At 41.2% G+C, this 25637-nt stretch overlaps 1 protein-coding gene across 1 annotated transcript in view; it reads right to left on the reverse strand.

The window, feature by feature from the left end:
* Nucleotides 1–25637, reverse strand: part of LOC144517827 (multiple epidermal growth factor-like domains protein 9) — a 49745-nt gene that overhangs the window by 2327 nt on the left and 21781 nt on the right. Inside the window, exons 3-5 of the mRNA XM_078250002.1 lie at nt 16090–16229; nt 11511–11660; nt 2238–2507 (exon numbers count right to left, since the gene is read on the reverse strand). Of these exons, the coding sequence (XP_078106128.1) occupies nt 2238–2507; nt 11511–11660; nt 16090–16229 (560 nt within the window). The remainder of the gene's footprint in view (nt 1–2237; nt 2508–11510; nt 11661–16089; nt 16230–25637) is intronic.

Consider the following 25637-nt stretch of genomic DNA (forward strand, 5'->3'; position numbering starts at 1 on the left):
CTCTCTCCCATTTCATGTCTTCATCTGTCCTGTCAAAAATAAAGGCCGAAAAATGCCCCAAAAAAATAAATCCCCAATGTATTAGAAAAAAAATAGAAGTCTGCTTTGTGCCGATACAGGTGGGTTGCCGCCCAGTTCCATTTTTAATGTTAGATTTCGATATGAAATAGCCAATCTAAATAAGGCGTTACAAGAAGAGTGCCTCGGACTAGTTTTTGTTACTTTTTCAAAGAGCACCATCATTTGTTTTGAACTGCTGAGCACTCCAGACTTTGTTTTTCCTAAGCTTAAAATGTATTATTTTGAAATGTCTGGGTAAAAAAACAACACACTGCAAACATTTTTCTAAACTGCACTTTTTGTCCTTAGACAGAGATAAAAAACTTGTAGTGGTTTTGAAACTGTGACTTTTTCAAACCACGGTATACCTTGAAACCGGTGAACGGCCCATGCCTAATCACAACCCTTATAGGCCAATGTAACGAAGGTCTTTAATTACTGAACAAATAGTAGCAGATGTACAGTCTGGGGTATCAGGCCTGACATCTGGCACATCTGGCATCATCTTCCCCTTCTGCTATCGCCACTATCTATTTTGCAAGGGCATTGTCGCTGCATCCGGGGCTTAGCACCGCCTGAGCCGGTTGGGATTGGTTTAAAGTAGGGCTCTCAGTCGATTAAAATATTTAATCGTGATTAATCGCATGATTGTTCATAGTTAACTCGCAATTAATCGCAAATTAACCACACATTTTGTATGTGTTGTAAATGTACTTTAAATGGGATATTTTCTAGTTTTTAATGCAAGACTACAGAAGAAGTAAAAGTGTTCTGGTTTAGACGCCAGGTTGTTGATGTGCAGTCTCGCATTGCCAGACCTTCGTCCACAGCGCTGCGGAGGAGGGTCTGGCGAGTCCACACAGCATTCTGGGATGGGATAAAAACGTCCTCTGGTTTATTGGCATTTTTTTAAACCAATCACAATCATCTTAGGAGGTGCTAAGCTTTGCACGGAGCCGCTGCAAAATAGACGTGTGAGAGAAAACTCCGATTGGACAGATAGTCTAGCTAGCTGTCTGGATTTACCCTGCAGAGATCTGAGGAGCAGTTAACCATAGTCCTCACAAATCCACCAGAGGTTAGAACGCCAACACAGAGAAAGAGGAAGGAGACGGACATCAGCTAAAAGACATCATCCGGAGGAATTTCCTGTGGCACCGGAGCAATCCCACAAGTGGAACGTCGAGGATATAGACTAGTTGATGTATAACCAAAATAACTAGTGACACCTTGTGGCAAAAAGACATTCTTAATGTTTTTATTTATTTTTTTACAATTAAAAGCTTTTAAGTAATGATTTTCAGTGAGTATGTCTATCATGAAGAAGATGTACAGCTGTAAACAGTAAGATGTGAAATACTGTCCAACTTTCCTCTCTCAAACTAAGTGATCCCAAACCATAAATTCACTACTGCCTATATAATAGACAGTCAATACAGGGCTCTATAGTGAGCAGTACATTGAGATTTTAGACACCTATTAATAATCGTCATTTTGCGTCATCACTGACATTGACATATTCATTATATATGAAATCTGTATGTTATTAAGCAAATTGTAGAAAGGGGAAATGCCTGTTCCTAAAAAAGCATTATTTTGGATTTTATTACAATTGTATTAAAATATTTTAATGATAGCAACTTAAATTTCTTGGTAACACTTTACTTGAAGGTATCTACATAAGAGTGACATGACACTGTCATGAACACATGACACAGTCATGACACATGAACCCTAACTCTAACCATAACCATAACTTGTCATGACAAAAACCGAATGACACTTACTAAAAGAAGTGTTATGTCAAACGTTTATGACTTGTTTATAATGTTTATGACACGTTCATGACAGTGTCATGTCACTCTTATGTAGATACCTTCAAGTCAAGTGTAATCAATTTATTTTCTTTTTTTTAAATTTTTTGTAAAAATTAACCTATAGCTATTAAAATCTAAAGTGAAACTTGTAACTGGTATCAAAACTCATGCACACTTGGTATGGTAAACCTATACAGGTGATTTGAATAATTATGGCTAATAAGATGGCTTGCTGCAGGGTCGGATCATACCGCAGGAACGGTATTACGGAAAACGCGGTATACCTTGAAACCGGTAACCGGCCCATGCCTAGTATAATGTACATGTTTAACCAAACAGTATGTTGTGCTTTGGTCTTACTTGGACGGGTGCAGTTGTGTGCTCGGGCGTCCCCTATGAAGCCCGGAGCGCAGAGCTGGCACTGGGGCCCGGCGGTGTTGTTGATGCAGCGGAGGCAGTGGCCGGTGTCGGGGTGACAGAGCTGGCTGGGGTCCTGAGGGTCTGCGTTCCCACTGCAGTCACATGGAGCACAAACCCCAGATGCTTTGTAGAAGCCGGCACTACACTTGTCACATTGCGGGCCGCTGTACCGGGGGAGGCACTGGTCACACGCTGGGGAGCCACTGGGATCTGGCAGGAATAGACAAAGATACACATCAGCGACTGGCCATTGCTAATGATGTAGCAACAAGTGAGGCGGAAATTCTAGGCTTGAAAAAACTCTCCAGAACCCCACCATGACCTGCAGCTTTGTTTCGCAGATGCGGAAAACCCAGAAACACTGACCAAACAGAGCAGACTAGGCTTCTTTTTTTTTAATGCAGACACAAATCAGAAAATATATTCCGCTATATTCCTGTGAAGTAACACATTTGTACAATTCCTTGATTGATCCTGTCATTTCTAGATTATTCATCAACATTTATGAGTATCCCCATATATATTGCACAATTATGCTACTTGCACAAAGTTTACTTCATTTTTAATATTTTGTTGATATTTCAAGAATGAAGTCGGACTTTTGAGAACTACTAACTTTACCTATAGTATTCTACAAAGTGCATGAACTCTTTCTCTTTTAGCGCATAAACACAGTCTGGTGAGAAGTATTAGGACTTTGAAGAGATTGTGCCGAAAATTGCGTCTCTTCAGGAGGAGAAACCACACAATCTTGGAAGAGGTGGCCGTATTCCTGCAAACTGAAGCTAGCTTGTAATGGACAGATGCAAGGGTATCCATGGTTACACCTACGTGCAATACAGAGAGGATATGTTGTATCACAATACACAATAAGACAATTGATCAACTTGTTTGATCCTGAAGGAGTGGAGCTCAGGCGAGCGCGGCACTATGTATGTAACCCATATCTGTGATGCTGCCTACATGGCAGCTGGCATGGCTGACAGTCGCTCTGATGTGATGAAGTGATAAAGGAGTTGAATTTATTCTCGTCATTTCAACTTTAATCTCGGCATTTCGACATTATTCTCGAAATGCAAAATAAAAAAAATAAAATATCTTCCTCATTTTTTTTCCTTTGATGTGGCCCTAATGCTCCGTCGTATATATACGTATGTAGGTTGTACATTTTCTTCTACACTTGTACATCCTTTTCATTCCTCTAAGTATATTTTTTTCAGTTCTGGCATTTTCATCTTTTGTTATCTTATTTTATTATTTATTATTTCTTGTAGGTTCTGTATGTGTGAGTGGATATGTGTGTGTGTCCCTGTAACTTGCTACTGTAAAAGAGTCATTTCCCAGTCTGGGATTAATAAAGTCTGTCTGTGTGTCTGTCTGTCTATCTACTCTGTCTGTCTGTGTGTCTGTCTGTCTATCTACTCTGTCTGTCTGTCTGTCTATCTACTCTGTCTGTCTGTCTGTCTGTCTGTCTGTCTATCTACTCTGTCTGTCTGTGTGTCTATCTACTGTATCTATCTATTGATCAATCTATCTACTCTGTCTGTCTGTCTGTCTGTCTATCTACTCTGTCTGTCTGTCTGTCTATCTACTGTATCTATCTATTGATCAATCTATCTAGTCTGTCTGTCTGTCTGTAATACACCTCTCAAACCTTACCCTTAACCTCAGATTATATATTACAAATTATACAGTTGGTGAAATTATTTATATTATTTACTATTGTGAGAAAGGTAGTATAAATGTTCAATTTAAGCATTTTGTTTTCGAACATAAATGCTCTTCTCTTCAATTAGGAAATCCCAAATGAAACAGCTACCACTGCGCCACTAGGTGGCTCAAGATGACAGTATATTGATCTGGGAGGGAGCCATGTTCTACGAGTCTCCACACAAGGCCGTCTTCTTCCCTATGTTTGCCCTGTGGGTCATATGTGTTTTTTGAAAAGTGAGTATACATTACATAAAGATGGGTACCAGTAAAGGAAAACCCTAAATAGTATATTATAAATATATATATATATATATATATATATATATATATATATATATATATATATATATATATATATATATATATATATATATTAGATGAGTGGAGAAACGTCCCCTTAGAGGAATGGGTCACTGTAAATCAATACAAAGTTATTCTGATCAACTTTAGCTGATTTCTATCTTGATGAGAGTGGTCTCTTCCAGGATTATAGTAACCCCCCCACACACACACACACACTCACACACACACACACACACACACACACACACACACAATGTGAATCACATCACAGTCCCCAGATCTCAACCTAACTGAACGAAAGACTTTGGACAGACAGCGCTCCCCACGCTCACCACCATGAAAACACCAAATGAGGGAACATGTTTTGGAAGAATGCTGTTCATCCCTCCAGTAGAATTTCCCAGACTTGGAGAATTTATGACAAGGATCATTAAAGCTGTTCTGGATGCTTGTGGCAGAACAACACCTTACAAAGAGCCTACTTTATACTGGTTTCCTATTAATATGTCATCAATCTGCATACTGAATATAAAATATACTTTATGATATCTACTTTTCTAATACCTAGTATATGTTCTCATGGCTCAGTAAGGTTCCATAAGCAGGGGCGATTCCAGGGACATTTTCTCAGAATACAGCATAGAAAATCTGCTTATAAATATGGGAAATATTGGATAGAACTACATAATGTAATTATTAGCTTCACTCGTTTTCATTTTAAACAAATTGTTTATCCCAATACAATAAACATTTTCTATAGGCTCAATCTGCCACTTTTAAAAAAAAACTATTCCAGTGCTAGATTCATGGTAACAGAATTTAAAAGATAGTCGTCATGGAAACATTAATTGGTCATGTGACAAGGGCTGGGAAGATTGGCAGAACAGGCAGCCAAGTGACAGTACTCTGATCTGATGAAATCACAATTGTCAGATTGACAGCACTCTAGCCAAATGGATTGGGCGGGCGGGGGGACCACGGGGGCCGCTGCCACCCCTTGTCCCGACCCTGTCCATAAGTAACACCGAACATCACCGATTAATAAGATCTAAAAGTGAAGTGGACTTTTAAAAGGCTCAGATGGAGTTTGTATTGATCCCAGTCCCTGACGAGGACCATCATTCTTCATCAGCAACACACGTGTGCTTCTAAGGGTCAGCTTTCTCCTGCAACCTCCGGTCACTGGTAATATGATGCCACAACACCTCCTGGCATGTCAAACAGGAACTACACTAAAACACACAACCATCAGCAGCACCGTGTCCCCAAGGGAAAACGTCTTCTAGCTCACTCTGTATTACATAAGTAACCCGAGGTATGTGGAAATGTTCATTTAAAGGATAACCAGGCGGCTGATTTACTGCACAGGCAACCTGCAAACCATGTTGTTACTGCATATGATCCATCATCATTTTTATTTAACTGTTAAGTACACTTACTCAAGTACTGTACTTAAGTCTAAATGTTGAGGTACTAGTACTTTACTTGAGTCTTTTCTTTTCATGCCACTTTCTACTTCTACTCCACTACATTTCAGAGAGAAATATTGTACTTTTTTACTCCACTACATTCATCTGTTACAGCTTTAGTTACTAGTTACTTTACACATTAAGATTTCTGCACACAAAACACATGTAGTTTATAAAATCTGATGTTTTATTCTAAATGAAAATAGCCAACAATATAACGGCCTACAAGTCCAGCTGACATGATCAGACCATTTAAACCTTTTTTTTTTCAAATGCTATTAAATTGAATAAAAACACCCAAAATTCAATGGAAGTAACCATTAGTTTTACCTGCAGAGAATGGGTTCCATACAACGTACATCCATGCATCCAAGTTATTTTGGGGCAATAGGTTTGTAAGAAACCCATAATAGAAAGAAGCTAGCGAATGGATGTTGTTTCGCCCCTGGTAGGGTCTCCTATAAGAAAATGGTTTTCCAGTCAAACAGCTAGACGTTTGAAGGCCCTTATGATGAGGTTAAACCAAGACACAGCCACCTCACTGCACCTCACTTGGATTAGGGAAACCCCTACTGGATCCATGCCTGGGAAAGAAGCTTGCCTGGGGTGCACCCTTGGGAAAAAAGGTAGGACTGCCTCAGTATGGGCTCACCAAGGACGCAGCGCATTGCCAGTAGGGCATTGGGCGAAGGGATGTACCATAACAGACTGAACTCTGGCTATGGAAAGTTTCCCCAAGATGGATAACCTTATTCTGATATGTATTTACTGGTATAAAAATACCAAAACAAATTGCTGTTAACTCTCCTACTCTGCAGTTTGTAGACCAACTGATGCTCTTCAGAGACTCCAGTCCTCACCACACCAGAGTGTTGAATGATTTAACTGCCTTCCAATGGCCTAGATGTTGGTCTCTATCTAGTGTGGTCACATGGCTGTGTGGTACTCCAGCACTGTGCAGGCTGCTCCTGATAAGCATGATTTAACCTCTGCTGATGGTTCAAAGGCAGCCGGCCTGCTGGGTTATATAACAAGCAGGAAACATGAGCTGCTCTGCGCTGCATGGGCCACAGGGCCTGACCTGCTTCTTTACCATCATCCTCCACTTAGCTGGCCACGTAGTCACTATCTGACACACACTGAAATTAAACAAATTAACAAAATGAATACATAGATTTGATGAACCTCAGGCTAAACTGAATGAGCCAGCCTGTACCACTAGGTAAAGATAAAATCATACATGGATGATTTAATATGTGTGACCCACATTCTGAACTGGTGCAATGCTCCATTTCACCTCTTTGTGTGTCAGCATGGAGGGTTATTCAGTGTCAGTATAGAGGGTTATTCATTTACTGCAACAGGCCTCATCTGCACATTCAGAAAGCACCTATCCTCCAGCGTGAAGCCATGATACAGCATTGTGGCATCATCTTATTTGTCACTGTTGCCAGGGCAACCTCCCCTTGGAGGCTGCTTCTCTTTCCAGCTCATGTGTTTGGTGTACAACATCGTCCACAGCCACACACATAACATTAACACAAGAGCAGCTCTCTGTGGACACGATCCTGAGCATATTTCTGATCATTTCCTCTGTAGCGCAGCTCTACGGTGTTTCTGTCGACACAGAGACCGTGATGCTGCCCATCCCCCCAGTCTGTTGCTGCCTGACTGGCGCTGAAATGGCCCAGCTGTGCTAATGCTGTCCCAGCTCAGCTCAGCCTGGTTCGTGTCCCTTCCCCTCCCTCCCACGTTGCACAACCTCCACTCCATGCAGGAGCAAACACAACCTGACAGCCGCGTGTTGCCATGCAGGGCTGCTGCCAATGGGGGGGTAGTCAGGACATGGCAACGCTGTCGATGATTGGTCCAGAAAGGGGATGGGCAAGATGACAGGACATAATAGGTGTTGGAGCCATGATGTAACTTTATTTTTTGTTTTTTGTTTATTAGCAAGTTGGTGACATGAATATATATGCAGTTTTGTGTTTGATCACTGGGTGGAAAATGCATAAAGGTAATCAACAGCAGTGGTGTATTCAGATCCTTTACTACTTAAGTAAAAGTACTAAAACCACACTGTGAAAATACTCTGTTACAAGTTAAAGTCCTGCAGTGAAAATGTTACTTAAGTAAAGGAGTGTAAGTATCATCAGGAGAATGTACTTAAAGTATTAAAAGTAAGAGTACTCAATGCAGAAAAATCCTCCCATTTTAGAAACTAGAAACGATCCAAACAGTTCTGTCAATCAACCGAAGGCCTTGACACACCAAGCCGACGGCCGGGGACTAGTGGCGACGACGGCCGCCTGTGGCGTAGCTCTCGTCTCTTGTCTGGGCCAAAAATTAGCACTGGAACACACCGCAGAGACTACAGCCGAGTACCACGTACGTTCTGCGCCAGCATGAGAGGAAATAACTCCCCATACCAGCAGACGGCAGTAATCTATTCATCATTCAACAAGGGAAACCGGATACCTTTGGTCTGATACCCACAACAAACAGCGTTTGCTCGAGCAGCGGCAGAACCGAACAGAGCCTACGGCCCCTCTGCTTCACTCCTCGCCGGGAAGACAGCGGAGATGGTTAACTGGACAATGCCTCTCTCGAGCTGTCATCCTTTCTCTCTGCAAAGAAGTCTCCCTACAGTGGGAGCGGAGGGACCGAACGGCCGGCTGTTGCCTCGTTTGCTAATGTTAGCTTGCTAATTTTACCCACCCAACATGCCCTAATCATACACTGGTTACAGAAAACTAGCCAAACTAAATTGTCATCTGGCAATAGCAATGCCAACGCGCAACTACGGCCGACGGTCGGCTTGGTGTGTCAGGGCCTTAAGTGTTTAATGGTCTAATCATTTCAGCTGGACTTGAAGGCCGTCATATTGTTGGGTAGTTTAATTTATAATAAAACCTTGTATTCTATAAACTACATGTGTTTTGTGTGCATAAATCTTAGTTTGTAAAATAACTAGTAACTAAAACTGCCAGATTAAAGCAGTGGAGTAAAAAGTACAGTATTTCTCTGTAGTGTAGCGGAGTAGAAGTAGAAAGTGGCATGAAAAGAAAAGACTCAAGTGAAGTACAAGTACCTCAAATTTGTACTTAAGTACAGTACTGGAGTAAATGTAGGCTACTTAGTCACATTCCACCAGTGATCAACAGAGGTACACGGGCGGGTGTGTGTGTGTGTGTGTGTGTGTGTGTGTGTGTGTGTGTGTGTGTGTGTGTGTGTGTAAGGGGAAAGCAAACAGCTTTTTATTGTGTCAGCGTGGCTTGTGAGTGGTATTGTTTTATTAGTGTTTAACTGGAAAGCAGAATGAAATTTACCTTAAAGAAAATGGACAAAACTGAAATATACCTGTGCTGCGGTGAGCATGCCATCATTTAATAAATGGGTCACCGCACTCAAAGTTATTTAGTGTATTGGACATTGGTTGATTGAAAGCCCAGAACACACGTCCGAACAAGTTCTCTCTTTCTCGCACCGCATTGGTCTAATGAAGGTCTGGTTAAAAGACTCTACAATGGGAATAACTGAGTATTGCCTTGATGTAGTGCTGAATGGAAATCTCAATTGGCAGTTTGCAGAAAGGGTTCAGAAGCTGTTTGATGTGGATAAGCTGTGATCTAAGCCATGATCTAAGCCAATGTGTCATGGTGTGATGTTTGAGCCACGAAAGGCTGATGACATGCACAACATTGCGTAACATGGCTCCTGGCCATTCTGTAATTAAGGTCTTGGAAGTGGCGATAATCTCTTTTTGATTGATCACCCTACATCTGTGCTTACCTGGTAACTCTTTGGTGTCCTGTCTACTAGCAAAACAGTATACAAAAGGTTTGTTTTACATGAATCAGTCATTCATCCATTAGTCAGTCCCTCCAGGATTTCATGATGTAGCGATTGCAACAATTCCCGCGAATTCAACCAATCACCGTGAATTCGGTGAGACTCACAACTTCAACCAATCACAGCAGTCCCACGTGCCAGACTTTGCGTCAGTATGTGACTCTGACTCCGTATTTCCACTGAATGCAGAACGCCTGCGGACCGGCTCCGCTGCGGAACGGCTGCGTGCTCCGCCGTCCGTCAATACCCACCAGGTCCGGATTTGTTGCGGCACGGCTGCGGCCATGACTGACAGCTGTAGTCACGAGAACCCACAATATCTCGCAAATTCACGTAGAATAGAACCACAAAACCAACAACAGTTAGTTTCCATCCAGAGGAGTAGAGGGGAAACAACTCTGAGCTGTGTTTTCAAGGTGTAGTGCAGGAAAATATGATCCGCCGTGAGCACGGTGGATTTTATTTTGAAATTTAACTGGATGTTTATTTTGTTTCTGTGCTCGACTTCCTGTCCCGCACTATCTGCTGTGTGCTGAATTGCGTCCGGCAAAAATAGAAGCTCTGCGTATCTGCTCAGGAGGGCTGTGGACCGCCGGAGCTGGGACGGAGTCGGAACGCAGACGTTCCGCAGTCAGTGGAAATACACACATTGACTTTAATGGAAACCTAGTGACTGCACCGCCGTTCCGAATCCAGTGGAAATTGGGGGTCAGAGCCACTGACCAAGCGGGAGTGAGAACGGGTTGACGTAACACACGTACGTCGCCAAATTAATTTCCTTGTCTCTGATATGAAGACGAGACGTGTGTGACTCGAACATCTCACATTTCCCTCAAGCATTAAAGTTAACAAGGTGCATCACTTCATGGTTAGGTTGAAAATGAAATTTTAGGGATGTGACAGTGACTGTAGTTTAACCCAGATCTCAACCCAGTAGAGACCACTGGCTGTGTTGTGTAAGTAGGGTAGCAGCAGCAGCCTGGAGCTGGAAGAAGAAGAAAGATCACTGGTAATCCCAGACTTGACAGCTCTCTAGTTTAGGTTTCTGGAATTAGCTTGGCTAAATCAGGCACTGGGTGCTCAGTATTTTCCGTGGGTGCTCGAGCTCCGGAGCACCCACGGTATCGGCGCCTATGAACATGGATATTAGTACTGTATGTGGTGTATTTTATCTATAACATGTTAAAAACAGTAAAATGATAAGTAGCCTAAGCCTGATAACTATTTAAAAAGTTAAGTGTGTTGGTGTTTTCATTGGTCAATGTAACATCAATGTAGCACTATTAAATCTGGCACGAACAACGGTAACGTTCGCTAGAAGTGCCATGGTATCTTGATTTTGCTTTAATATGGCTAAACAAGTTGCACTCACTCATTTTTGCTGAGGCTCAGCACACAGGAAGTGGACATAGTAGCCTACTGGGAGTGAATGTCTGCAGCTGGGTGTGTGTAAACTCTCACTGCGTGCTGGTGAAGGCTGTGTTTCTCCCCGCAGGTCAGAAGCTCTGGCAGCCCTACGAAGCCATATCCCGCCCTACCCTGCCTCTGATTGGCTTACTCTGGTATTCTCACCGGAACTTTAACCAATATCCTTCCTCATGCCTAAACCTAACTAATCCAACAAACGAAGGCATCGGGTACCAGCCAATCAGAGGTGGATAAGGGCGGGACATTCCTTCGCCATCCTAGAAACGCCAATTCGCCAATATCAGATCACTTTATGGTCCTCTTCTGCTCAAATGAGTCCAACCATTAACACTCCAACACTGACTTAATGGTGTGTTTTAAACCAGTGAGGCCATACTCACTGCAACAAACCAAGCATAAGACGCTAAACTAATTGCCTGCCGTGTGGCTGTGAGCAGCAAGCACTGACCGGTGTGACAGGTGGTGGTGGAGGTGGAGTTGGAGCAGGGACATGGTGCACAGGCTTGGGTCAGGGCACTTCCAGCGAGGCGGTAGAAACCAGGCTTACACTCCTCACAGTTGGAGCCCTGGGTGTTGCCCTCACAGTTCAGACACACTCCTGGAGGACGGAACAAAGTTCAGATGATTAGAGGGATATTTCCTGGATCGGTCCATTGACATAAGTTGTGTAACTCTCATTATCTTTTTTATTGGTTTTTGCAAACAGAACAATTACAATCGCAACAATAACAATATTAAACAATAATAATAAACCAAACAAACCAATTAAACAACAAGTATTATCTGTCTCATATTACAGATGTGCAAAGTATTTTTCTGTACTTAAAAACACTTAAAAAAAAATTAACAATAATTTGGAGGCCCCGCTGCAGTGACTCTGATGCAATAAATACACCAGCACTTTTTGCATTTCGCAATTTAATTATAACAGTTACTTTTTAAGATGTCATATTGTCTGTACAGTCGTATGTGTCCTTCCTTTATGTCCTAAGATGCTTTGTTGATCTTATGATCTTATGTTTATGTTTTTATGTCGATTTTAGAATGTTTTTTCTGTTCCATGTTTGTGTTGTGAAGCAACCGATTGTAGCACTATGACCAAGACAAATTTCCCCTCTGGGACAATAAACTGTATTCTATTCTAGTTCAGCATATTTGATGAAGTGGTGGTGATGGCGCAGTGGATATGACACATGCCTTTGGTGGGGGAGATTTGGATTTGATTCCCACTGTGATACATCAACCAACGTGTCCCTGAGCAAGACACTTAACCACTAGTTGTTCCAGAGGCGTGCAACCTCTGACATATATAGCAATTGTAAGTCGCTTTGGATAAAAGCGTCAGCTAAATGACATGTAATGTAAAAGTTGATGTACTTGCATGATTCTTGCACTTCTTGGGTTGAATGAACTTATTGTCAGTCGTTTTGGATAAAATGAATTTAAATTTAATGTGTCAATACGTGTTGTTATTGTAAATATGTGTGTAGTTGAGTCTCTGTCTGTGGTTGAGTTGTTGTGCCTCCATGATCATAGACAGAGGTTATGTGGACATGACTAAAGCTGTCCACATGCTGTATCTCTGCTTAACAGCCGTTTCAACCATAAGCCGTGAAGGAGTCAGCAGGCTCCCCTCCCAACCATGCATTGACCCAGTGTCAACAGAGGAGCTGCTAATATGTTACATTAGAGTCACTGCGGCAAACCCTCTATTACAGGTTACATCCTTGGTTGCAGACAGGTTTGGCCTGGAGAAAAGTGCTTCCCTACACCAAATTGTAGACCAGTGATGAGAAATAACAGCTTTCACACAACTTTTTTTGATAAATTAGGGGTTTTCTGAGTGAAATTAGACCAAATTAAAGTTTGTATTCATGGGGCACCTGGATGGCTCACCTGGTGGCAGGGGTGTCAAACTCAGTTTCTCTAAGGGCCACACTGGAAAACATCAGGGGCCAGACATGTATAGTTTAGTCACATGATTTTATTTAATCGGAAAAAGTCAAATATCTTTGACTGTATTATTGCATGTCTCATATAGCGCTTTCACATACAATTTGGTCCACATAAAGCCCTGAAAAAGTCAGCAAAAAAGTTCCTTAGTCATCATAGAATTTAGCAAAACAATGCAATCAGATTTTTTTAAAAGTAGGCTACCACACAGCCGACTCACAGCAACATGTTCCACAGCCTGAATATGAAAACTCTCTGCTTCCGTGGACATGTCTGAGTCTCAAAGTCGGCAAATCTGCCAAATTCGGCTTTGACTGAAGCCTAATTGTGGTTTGCAAACTTTTCCCGTCTTCTTGGTTTTGGCGCACAACTAAAATTGATTTGCGGGCTTGATAAAAATTTGTGAGGGGCTGGATTTGGCCCGCGGGCCTTGAGTTTGACACGTGTGCTAGAGCGTGCGCCCCATGTACAGAACAGAGGCTCAGTCCTCGAAGCAGCGGCCGCATGTTCAATTCCAACCTGCGGCCCTTTGCTGCATGGCATTCCCCTTCTCTCTCCCCTTTCATGTCCAAGCTGTCCTATCAAATAAGGACCTAAAATGCCAAAACATAAATAAATAATAAAGTTTGAAGTTATGATGATATCGGCCAGGTTAGCTCAGTTGGTAGAGCAGGCGCACATATCTAGAGGTTTACTCCTCAACGCAGCGGCCGCGGGTTCGACTCCGACCTGTGGCCCTTTGCTGCATGTCATTCCCCTTTCATGTCTTCATCTGTCCTGTGAAAATAAAGGCCTAAAAATAATCTTTAAAGTTATGATGATATCAATTGAAGCAACTACTGCATTCCAAACACCCCCATTTAATAGAGCAGATATTTAAGATCTTCAAATCATGTGCACTCAAGGTTGTAGAGGTGAATATCAAATCGTAAAACTTGTGTTCTTGTAAAAAAAAAGTGTAGAGCTGCAATCTTATTTTCTGGATGAACTGATTCGTTGTTAGGTTAGGTTATGTGGATCAGTGTTTCCCAAAAAGTCCAAGATGACGTCCTCAAATGTCTTGTTTTGTCCACAACTTCAAATATATTCAGTTTACTGTCACAGAGGAGAGAAGACACTAGAACATATTCACATTTAACAAGCTGGAATCAGATCATTTTTAACCGTTTCAAACAGATTAATTGATTATCAAAATAGCTGGGGATTAATTTAATAGATGACAACTAATCAATACATTTTTGCAGCTCTGAAAATGTTCTCGATGGTGAACTGAAAATCTTCATTTTTCTCTGCATTCTTTTATCCAGTCTTTAGATATGTCAGTTGAAGACTATGGGTCAGTGTGGGGACCATCTGCCTCTGTCCTGTTGGATATGATGAGTCCATGTCGTGTTTATCTAAGGTTTTTGGGATACTGTACCATTTGCATTTGCACAATGTGTTATTGTGTGAGTGCGAAGCTGAACCATGTTAATCCACAGCACTGTGAACACCGAGGCCAGGCAAGGCTCCAGCACTCCATCTGCCCCTGCATTATAACGGCTTCCCCCCTCCACCGTCCCCCTGCCTGTCACTGCTCTCAAAGCTTGAGCAGCAATCCTCCTTTAAATGTAGAGCAGGACCATATGGAAATAAACATTTTTGACCAAATACATCGATGGCGATATTGCGGCGATATTGTAGGGTTGACTATCGATGCTTTCACAAAATATTAAGACAATGAGAGTTTTATTAGATAATCACCAATTATGTGGATACAATGACTTAAACGTGATTTATGGTTCTGTTGAGGCTCCACGCAGAGATTTCTTCGTAGCCTACGTAAGTGGACTTAAGTTTCTACTTGTGCGTCGGTGTGTGCGTCAATCTCTTTAAGAGAATAGCAGGGCCGGCATGTGTGTGTGCGTGGGGAGTGTGGTAGAGTCAGTGAGAGAGTGATGGTGATAATCTTCGGGGCGAGTAAAAACTCCAGAGTCATAGTGAGAGAAACAAAGTGTCTCCCCTGTTCTTTCTGACCACAGTCAGAAGTCTGTAGCAGGAAAATTTGACCCTTTCCCTAAATGAATGTTAATTATGGAGAAGGAGAACCAGGAAAAGAGTTGGGGGAAATGCAACACTACCAAGCCACGGCCGAGCGGACCAATCACAGTTGTTGCGGTCTGTGTTGCCACGTAGGGTAGTTACATCTTTTGAGAGGTGCACGTCACCACATACCTACGTATGTAGCCATGGTGTCGACTTAATGCAGAACCATAAATCCCGCTTAAGTGGCTAAAGGCAAATAATTAAACAGCTAGAACAGTCTGGTAAGTTCAGAAAATGACATCACTTTACTGTAATGCAGCCTTTAAAACCAGGAAAAGACAACACTTGTATCATATCATATCACAATATTACGATATCCAAACTTTAAGACCATATCGAGCCTCATATATCGATGTCGATATAATATATACATTGCCCAAACCTATTTATATGTGATCAAGGATACAGAGGAGGATGAATCCAGCTTAAATCATACAAACCAGACTGAAAACTGGCTTTGTGACACTACATTTTTAACATTTTACAGTTCGTTTGCTTCTGATTCTGCACTTTTCCTGTTATCCTCAAGTTCCTTCTTGCCATCTAAATATCACACTTCTGTTGTGGTTCCACAGTAAATATTTACTTCAGACAAACTGGAGGGTTTGTGTACTGCCCAAGTCTCTCATTAAACCCAGCAGATAATCTTAGGTGTATAGCAGCCAAGGTGTTAACTTGTTAACAAAGCCTCAAGAGTTCCATTTTTGGGAAACTTAATGAGCGTTTAGGATTGGACTGTTAAGCTTCAGCTTTCTTATGCAGAGTCTGTTTGCACAAGAACTGCATGCTGAAAGAGGCAGATACAGCTGCTCCTTTCATTGCAGGAATCAATAGATCAGTGTTGTCACTGTTTTAGGGTTTAAGAGGGGGAGACATAGGCTATTGAGAAATTACACAGATTTGAATGGTACAGATTGGATGATTGTCACAACAGAGAGTCTAAAGAGTGTAACATTTTAAAATGTATTGGGTGTCCTCATCAGACTCACCGGACTGTGGATGGCAGTAGTTGGTGTGGTTCTGACACTGGCAGGGCCGGCAGCCAGTGCTGCTGAAGTGGAAGAAGCCTGGGTGGCATTCATCACACTTTGGTCCATACACTCCCGTCTTGCACTTACATATCCCTGAGCTGAAAGGGGCAGAACAGAAGAAAATATCAATAGTGTGCAAAATGCAGTCCCAGAGAACATTTCATTACATCAACACCAAGCCGGTGTTTGCTTTTTGGATTTCAGTCATGGCAGGTGATGTCCAGACTCTTTCTACACTTGACTTCCTACAGGTTCTCCTATTCACCCATCTGCTTCCTATAACTCTGTTCCAGGTTTGAAGCATGTGGGAAGCATTTACAGTTCAGAGCCATCTAGATCAGTGGTTCCCAACCTTTTTTCCTTGGCGCCCCCCCTACTCATGTCTAAGAAAAGCTGAGCCCCCCCCTGAAACCCGAAATTGAGTTAACTCTCGAGATAGAGCCTTACTTCCTTTTTTGATACAGAGGAGTTATCAGCACTTTTACGTTTCTCCGCCATGCTTCATTCATAAAATAGTGATGCCGTGGCGGCAGGACAAACGAGGATGCTAGCAGCTAGCAGCTGACCTGATGACAGCAAGGTCCCAGGTTAAGAGGTCCTGGAGGTTTGGCCTACTACGTAGCCTGCCTACAACTTTAAGCGAGAACAAAAATATATAGTTTTTATACAGACTTTTGTATACATTATATATTCTAGTGTATTATCATAATTTGTTTAACATGTGCAAATATATATATATATTTTTTTATCTCAACCTCAAACCAGATAAAGACTTGCGCACCCCCTGTGATCTTTGCCGCCCCCCTCAGGTTGGGAACCACTGATCTAGATCATATCTAGTATCATATCAGTTTCTGCACTAACAGGGTTGAAGGCACCACACTGCATCAAATCTGATTTCATTTTGTCTGTACCTAAATTACAAAACACACAAGCTTACCGACAAATAGTGTAGCTATACAGATAGTTTGGGTTTCAGTTGACCTAGTTTAGAGATATTTAGGGCTGCACATAACAATTATTTCCATTGTTGAAATGAATCCATAGATTATTTTCCCGATTATATTCAGTTTACTGTCATAGAGGAGTGAAAAATCTAGAAAATAGTAACATTTAAGGAGCTTGCATCAGATAATCTTTCATTTTAATGGATTAACTATTTAATGGATTATCAAAACAGTTGGCGATTAATTTAATAGTTGACAACTAATCAATGAATCTTTGCACCACCAACAGATTTTGTACGCGTTGATCAAAGCATTTACAACAATTACATTTGAAAGATTCTACATTAGTATGTCTTTCCAAAAACAATGTTGCATATATTGGATAGTATTGCTTTGCCAGACCTTCCTCCACAGCGCTGCGGAGGAGGGTCTGGCTAGTCCACACAGCATTCCGGGATATGAGAAAAAAACGTGCTCTGGTGTACGGCATTTCTTTAAACCAATCACAATCGTCTTGGGCGGTGCTAAGCTGCAAAATAGCCTCAGGAAGGAACTTGTTTTGGTGGAACATGTGTACGTTCAAAAGTTGTTTTAGTTGGGCGGCACCGGAGCAATCCCGGAAGTGGAACGTTGTGGATATTGTGAAATAAATGAATTAAAGTTAACATGCTAATGTGCCTAAAAACCAAAATGACATTACTGAGAGGTTATAGGTTTATAGGAACTGTGGAATAAATATAGAAGTGCAATGGTGCTCATTTTAATATGTGTGTGTGTAAGATTGATTAGATAATCAATGATGCTCTTTGCAATATGTGTGCAAGCTTGTTTAGATCATTACCCTCCCTGTTAGCACCTGATGAGCTGGTATTGACAGGTTACATCAGTATGGGACAGTGGAAAATTACAAAATACCTAGAGACAGCATGAGAGACATAGGTTGTGAAGCAACTTTTATGAGTGTGGTCATGTGAGAAGTCACATGAATTTTAGGTACGCTCCTCTCTATGGGAGCGACTGAAGAACCATTAGACCAGGAGAGCGCTAAGAGACGTGGACAAGCCTGAGCGCCACCAGGGGGCCAAAAGGACCTGGCCCCAGCCAACCAATGGGAGAAGACTACGGCCGAGTAGAACAGTATATTAACGGAAGTTTAAGGAATCAGGGCCATTCTACGGAGCTCCAGGGTGAAGTAGAATGGCCCACATCGATGTGCGTCTTGTAATCCTTTTGCTTTATTACTTATAATAAATAGAGATCCAATGGGAGAAGCTGTTGGGGCTTTTGTGACTTCCTCTCAATCTCACACATGCGCAGTACAGCAGCGGGGGCGGGGTGTTGCTACATACCTAGAACTAAAAGGCTCAGTGATTGCGGTTCACCAGCTACCGGTGTCATCTGCCAAAAACTGAAAGCTGTCTACCGTACATACAAACACAATCGTACACAGATGAACGCCAGGGCTCATGAGCTCTCCAGCACATTGTTGCCGGCGGTTGTGTACATTTCTCTGGCCATTCTGCACGATGTTTTAAGGCGGAGCCTGGCTCCCTCCTTCTCTCGCCCGGGGCCCATCGCTAGACACTGTGGCAGCTTCTCCAGCAGGCTGAACCGGGCTCACTCCTTCCCCTGCCCAAATCTCTACATGAGCTGCAACCGAGCCGAGACTGATTGAACAGCGCTTATAGTTAGAGAACGTTGTGGGGAAAAAATACTGGGAACCAAGCAATTGGCCCTTTCTGAATAGGCACGCGATCCAAACGGGCACTGCACTACTCTCACTGAAAATACTCTGAAATCAACCATCTGTCTCCCTGTCACATTACAGCGACAGGAAGGAAGCCGCTCCAGTGATTCTAATTAGTGGCTCCAGTGATTTCAGCACACAATTGTCGGTGCAGCCATGGAATCAATGTGCGCATGAAGACAAGCATGTGTTTGTGTCAGTTTATGGATACTTTTCAGCTGCTCGTTATCGTTGTAACTAAACTGCTTAACTGCATGTTCGTCAGTTACCAAGCTTCAGGTGCATTACCATCCATATGTAGTAATGGGTCCACACCCCCCCCTCCTATTATAAAACAACAAAAAGTGAATTACGTAGTTTTTAATAACAGTTATGTGACCATTTAAAGTTATGAGAGGGGTCACTGAGAGTGGGGTTGGGCTTGGACCAGCATCATTTTATAAGTAGAGATGTTCCAATACCATTTTTTCCTTCCCGATTCCCAGACCTAAACCATGTGTATCGGCCGATACCATTGGGTAAAAATAATAATTTAGGGGAGAGTGGGGTAAGATGAGCCAGTGGGCAAGTTGACCCACCCCCTGTTTCTAGGCAACTATGCACATTTGGTGTCATGTGACCATACATTCTGAAGGACTCCATCATTTCTATTTTGCTGTGAAAAGGAGAAGCACATGGGACAGGAGGTAAGTTGTTGTTTTTCACAAAAACACTTTTTTGCTTGTTAAAGTTCATTTTCTGCATTGCAGGTATACTAGCTGTTGTGCCAAAGCAAATGTATCTAGGTCTAAAGTTGTGTATGGAACATGTTGGTGATTTGTCAACATATAAAACCATGTGAATCATTAAGCTAAAGGTTAGCCTCAATTGCTAAGCTAGGCCATTTTTACCAAAATGGTGACTATGGGGCAAAGTGAGCCAGATGATGTGGGATAAATTGAACCAGAGCTACAGCCTTCAACAAAACTACAGTCGGGGGGGGGGGGTTCTTGGACAGGTTGATGGACAGGTGACAGAATTAATATATTCAATAATATTAATACAATTTAATGGCAACTAAAGCAAGATACAAGAGTAAAGTACATTTACTGTACAAGAAATTGGCATGTGTTTACTTATCAGCCACAGTTACCAGGATATGTATTCAGGGCTGTTTAGTATGATTTTAGCATTGCTTGAAAAGCATAACGATTCAGATTTTTTTCATCATGGCTCTTGTCTTTGTGTTATAGGTTTAAATTCCCTGAATGATGTGCTGAAGAAGCTTCCTAAACCTCAAAAGGTTGGAGGAAATGCAACGAGGGAGCAACAACTCATATTTCCCTGCAATCTTGATGGATGGAATATCCAATAGTCATTTTTATTGTTCTGAGGTCTGGAAGTTCAAACTGTTCTTTTCTTCTCAAGTTCAAAACTGTGAAACTGTTTAACAAAATTGGAAATTAGAACTGAACACACTGGAGAGACGTTCTTTCTGCCAAACGTGTGTGTGTGTGTGTGTGTGTGTGTGTGATTGGACATGACTTGATTAACAGCATAAGAAATAAAGCATATAACCATATTTCTTGGTCCTGAAAACTATGCTGGTAGTCCTCCACTTAACAGAAATGTTTAAAACTACTGTTCACCAAAACAAAAAATAAAAGATTAAAGGGAAAATTAAACTTTAATTGGTTTGTTTTGTGTTGTTTGAGGTAGCGTTAAAATTGTTTGGAAAGGTAAGTGTATTATTAAATCTTTTTTTTATTATGCTTGCATTAAAAAGTGAAAAATTGGATGGTCAATTTACCCACTGACTGGGATCAACTTACCCCTAGCCTGGGGTCAGTTGAGTCACATGAACACTTTTTTTCTGAGGTCATATTTTCAAGGCTCTTTGTCATAGGTGCATTCTTATTTTTTCAGTTGATAGGCAACATCCCAAATTAACAGTAGATGTCTTCATTGTACTTCTGTCTCAATTTCCCTTTGCCTGGAGATCCACATAAGTATAAACTGGCTCATCTTACCCCACTCTCCCCTATATAGCCTTTATATTTTTTACAGCTGTATACTAGGCTAACTGTATGCATGTAATATGATTGCTATCATTGTTGTATGGCCTCCCTCGGCTTAAACCCTTTGTAAAACATGAACAATTACATAAAAAAAGCAATGCCATAGAACTTTTATTATCTAGTTTGACAGTCAGTTATAACGGAAAAAGAACATAAACCATTTTTTTCTGAGCTAAATTCCATGGTATCAGATCGGTGCACAGACTCCAGCGTACACTCACCTATACAGATACCAGATTTTAGGCAGTACTGGAGGTATTTCCTAGCCTGACATGGTCATACTCAGATTCTAGTCCCGACCTCAAATGTTGTGGGCGGGGTTAAGTTCGGCTGGCATCAAGGCTAGGTATTTCCAATACTGGTATTGGAACAACTTCCTTTATAAGCACAACTAGGTCACAGGTAATTTAGAAAAAGTGTCACCTTTACATAGTTTATCCACAAAAGTGCACTGACAAATACATATTTACAGTAAAACATGTTGCGCTAAGTATGTATTGCGATCACAGTTCTTTAAAAAAAAAAAAAAAGATCTGTATCATGATAGTTTGTTGTTGTGTTATTAGTTTACGTTTATTATCTGCCGAAATATGGTTAACACTCTCAAAATATTGATAGCAGTATCTGCCTCAAACATCCAGTATCAGTGGGGCTATAAACAGAACTAAATACAAAAATATCAGAGTAATGAGCATTAAAGCCTTTTATTGGCTTCATGTGTTTTACATAACAGTGTGATTGCTCTCAACTGACAAAATCCCAGTGATAATGCTTCAAAGAATGCTCCAGTAGAGTTAAATCCAATTACATTATAGCTCTTCAGCAATAATACACACATAAATAACTTATTTCATTTGTTAATGTGTCCCTCCCAGTTTGGATCAGCACTCTCGTCGACCGGCGTAGCTGGCTGTTAAATAGATACATGCTCATTAATGCATGAGGGAATAGTAAGTGGCAGTGAGAGGCTTTATTTCTTCCCAGTGAGAAATCATCCATGGCTCTGTGATCCCACCCACACTCAAGGTAATTTGCTAGGAAAAGCTCAACGCTAACTCAAGGCTGATCAGCCCTCAAACTAAGACAACGGACTCAGAAACATAATCTGAGGACAATGACTTCAAAACAATTGAAGTAAATCAAGAGTGACTGGGACTTTCCAAGAGCGTGTGCGTGGGTCTTAGTACAATCAGGGCTTTGTTAAAGCAAGTGCACTTAATGCAAATGAAGAGGCCCACGGCGATGCTTAGTGGGGCGTGGGCACTGCTTGGGACAAAGCTGGGAGATCAACAGTCCCCATTCTTCCGGCTATACACACACACACACACACACACACACACACACGCACACACAATAACAACAAACATCCACATGCAGCATCGTGACCTTAATGCAATGAAGTCAGAGAGAAAATGTCCAACTGTCAAAGAGAAAGTGAGCCAAAACTCCACTCACTCCCTGCAAAGGGCTTGATTTCAAAGTAGGGCTGCTCGATTATGGAAAAAAAATATATAATCACGATTATTTTGGTCAATATTAAAATCACGATAAATCGCACCGTTGTGACGAAAAGAGAGCTGAGCCAGAAGGCAAAGCTCTCAATCTACCGGTCAGTTTTTGTTCCTACCCTCACCTATGGTCATGAAGGCTGGGTCATGACCGAAAGAACAAGATCCAGGGTACAAGCGGCCGAAATGGGTTTCCTCAGGAGGGTAGCTGGCGTCTCCCTTAGAGATAGGGTGAGAAGCTCAGTTATCCGTGAGGAGCTCGGAGTAGAGCCGCTGCTCCTTTGCGTCGAAAGGAGCCAGTTGAGGTGGTTCGGGCATCTGGTAAGGATGCCCCCTGGGCGCCTCCCTAGGGAGGTGTTCCAGGCACGTCCAGCTGGGAGGAGGCCTCGGGGGAGACCCAGGACTAGGTGGAGGGATTATATCTCTAACCTGGCCTGGGAACGCCTCGGGATCCCCCAGTCGGAGCTGGTTAATGTGGCCCGGGAAAGGGAAGTTTGGGGTCCCCTGCTGGAGCTGCTGCCCCCGCGACCCGACCCCGGATAAGCGGATGAAGATGGATGGATAAAATCACGATAATTGAACGATTACTCGTTGACTTCTGGAAAGATGTTGCAATTATTGAACTTAAAAAACAGTGGAAAAAGTTAAATAAATCAACAGTAAAAAAACACCTACAACTGTGAAATTTGCCTTAATACTTGTTCTATTTAAACTTTATTTTTTTCATTCAGAACACAAGAGAAAAGTTTACTTGCTAAACGTAATGAGCTAAATAATAGTTTTTTTCGATTGTTCTGTTTTTGTGACCATTGGGAGCCGAAATCATAATCCTGATTACATTTCGATGAATTGCACAGCCCTATTTCAAAGTGCCATCATAACAACTACTTCTTGAACCACAAAACGCTACAGACTTTGTACGGCACGCATATTTTACCATCTCTGTTATACTGTGTGGAAGTTAGGCAAACACCTACAAGAGCACCTTACAAAATATTTGCACATTGCAAAAAAGAGCAATCAGGATAATAAATCACACGGGGCATCATGAGCACACTGATCTGTTTTTGAATTCAAAATTGTTGAAATGTAGGGACATTGTTCAATTTAAAACTGCAAAACTTTAGGTTTAAAGATGAACAAAATGATTCATCTTATAACATAGGAGCAATGTTTAACGATAGAGACGGGGAATATCTTCTTCTAGTTCATTCATATTTAAACAACTACTGTTAAAAGCCTGTGTATTTCAGTTTGTGGGGTGACCTTATGGAATGGTCTAAACAATGAAATCAGACAGAGCTGTAATATTATACAGTTCAAAAATAGATTCAAGAAAACAATACTTGACCAATACAGAAATGTGACCTGAATATATAACTGGGAACGTACACACAGTGTTTTGTTCTATGTTGTTTAAGTTATTGGATTATCGTCATGACTTCAAATTTCGCATGTTGTATATGCATATCTATTTGTTTTTTATGTAATAATATGATATTGTTACAGGAAACTGAATGTCTTTGGGTTTCAGACATCAAGTTTTATTATTTATCACAAAATTATGATTTGTCACAATTTTCTGACCAAAACAAATATAGATTAATTGGGGAAATGATTGGCAGATTAATCAAAAATGAAGATTATCGTAAGGTGCAGCCCTAGTTTATTACTTTTTTTTCCTGTCACTGCTCATCATCAGCTGATGAAGAGTCAATAAGACCTGCTGCCCACAGGTTTTCCAGGCTGGGATGCTGTGCAATACCCAGCATGCCAGGAAGGCCAGGCGGCCTGTTGCCTCTGATGTTTATGTATTTTTCCTTTAAAATAAAACCTGTACCCAATCATCTCTGAAAACGACAGCTTATTTTTTCTTAGGGAATGAAAGAAGAGAGAGAACGATAGAATAGAGCTGGGCGATATGGAAAAAAAATCAAATATCACAATACTTTTGACCAAATACATCGATATTGTGAGGTTGACATCTGGTGCTTTCACAAAATAGTAACACAATGAGAGTTCTGATGAATAAGCACCAATAATGCGGATATAATGACTATAGTGGGTAAAGGCAAATAATAAAACAGCTAGTAAGTCTGGTGAGTTCAGAAAATGACATCACTTTACTGTAATGCAGCCTTTAAAACCACTCATGTCATATCACGATATTAGGATATTCAAAATTTAAGATGATATATCCTCATATATCGTGGCGAGATAATATCGATATTTTGCTCATCCCTACGATAGAATAAGAGGAAAAAAGGCTTGCAAACTATGAGTTGCAAAATTTTAAGTCCTAGCTATGCAGCCACTATAACAGAATAACACAATCAAGGCTGGTAATTAAAGAGTTTTCCATTAACTTAGCTGTAATATAACAAATATCTCATATGATTAAGGCTGGAAATCCATCAAATGTGGTGTAAATCTGTATAAAGCGATAAAGGAAATGAGCATACACTAAATAAATCATGCTGCTTAATGCACCAGCATGGCCTGTTCTCTGCTCTGACTAGCAGTCAGTCAGACACTGACCTGTAGCAATGCAGCACAATCTGTCGTTGGACCTTCATCTTAGACTGTGAGCAGATCAAAAATAATAAGCTTGTTATCTAATGAAGGGGGGAAGGAATCATTATCTGAAATGAGGCTAATGAGTAGGGCTGGGTTAAAATAATCAATTTTCCAATTCAAATGTATTTTTGTTTGAGTGATCTGATATCGATTAATAAAATCCCAAAATCGGTCTTTTCACCCTGGGTCAGTGGTGGAAGAAGTATTCAGATCCTTTACCTGGGTACAATTACTAATAACATACTGTAAAAATACTCTGTTACAAGTAAAAGTCCTGCAGTGATAATGTGACTTAGGCTAAAGTATTTAAGTATCATCAGGAAAATGTACTTAAAGTATAAAAAGTAAAAGCACTCAATGCAGAAAAATCCTCACATTTTAGAAACTGGAAACAATAAAAAAACAGTTCTGTCAATTTACTGTGTGTGTTTGAGATATTTGAGCCAACAATGACAATTTCAAAAATGATTGCAAGGAATTTTTTTCAGTATACATATTGTCCAAGCTGTTAGAGAGCCGCACAACTCAATTCACAACCGTGACGAAGTGTTTAATCGGCTAATTATTTCAGCTGGACTTGTAGCCGTTATATTGTTAGCTACTTTCATTTAGAATAAAACATCAGATTTTATAAACTACATGTGTTTTGTGTGCAGAAATCTTGATGTGT

The sequence above is a fragment of the Sander vitreus genome, chromosome 5, assembly GCF_031162955.1.
Source record: "Sander vitreus isolate 19-12246 chromosome 5, sanVit1, whole genome shotgun sequence".
Classification (NCBI taxonomy): Eukaryota; Metazoa; Chordata; class Actinopteri; order Perciformes; family Percidae; genus Sander; species Sander vitreus.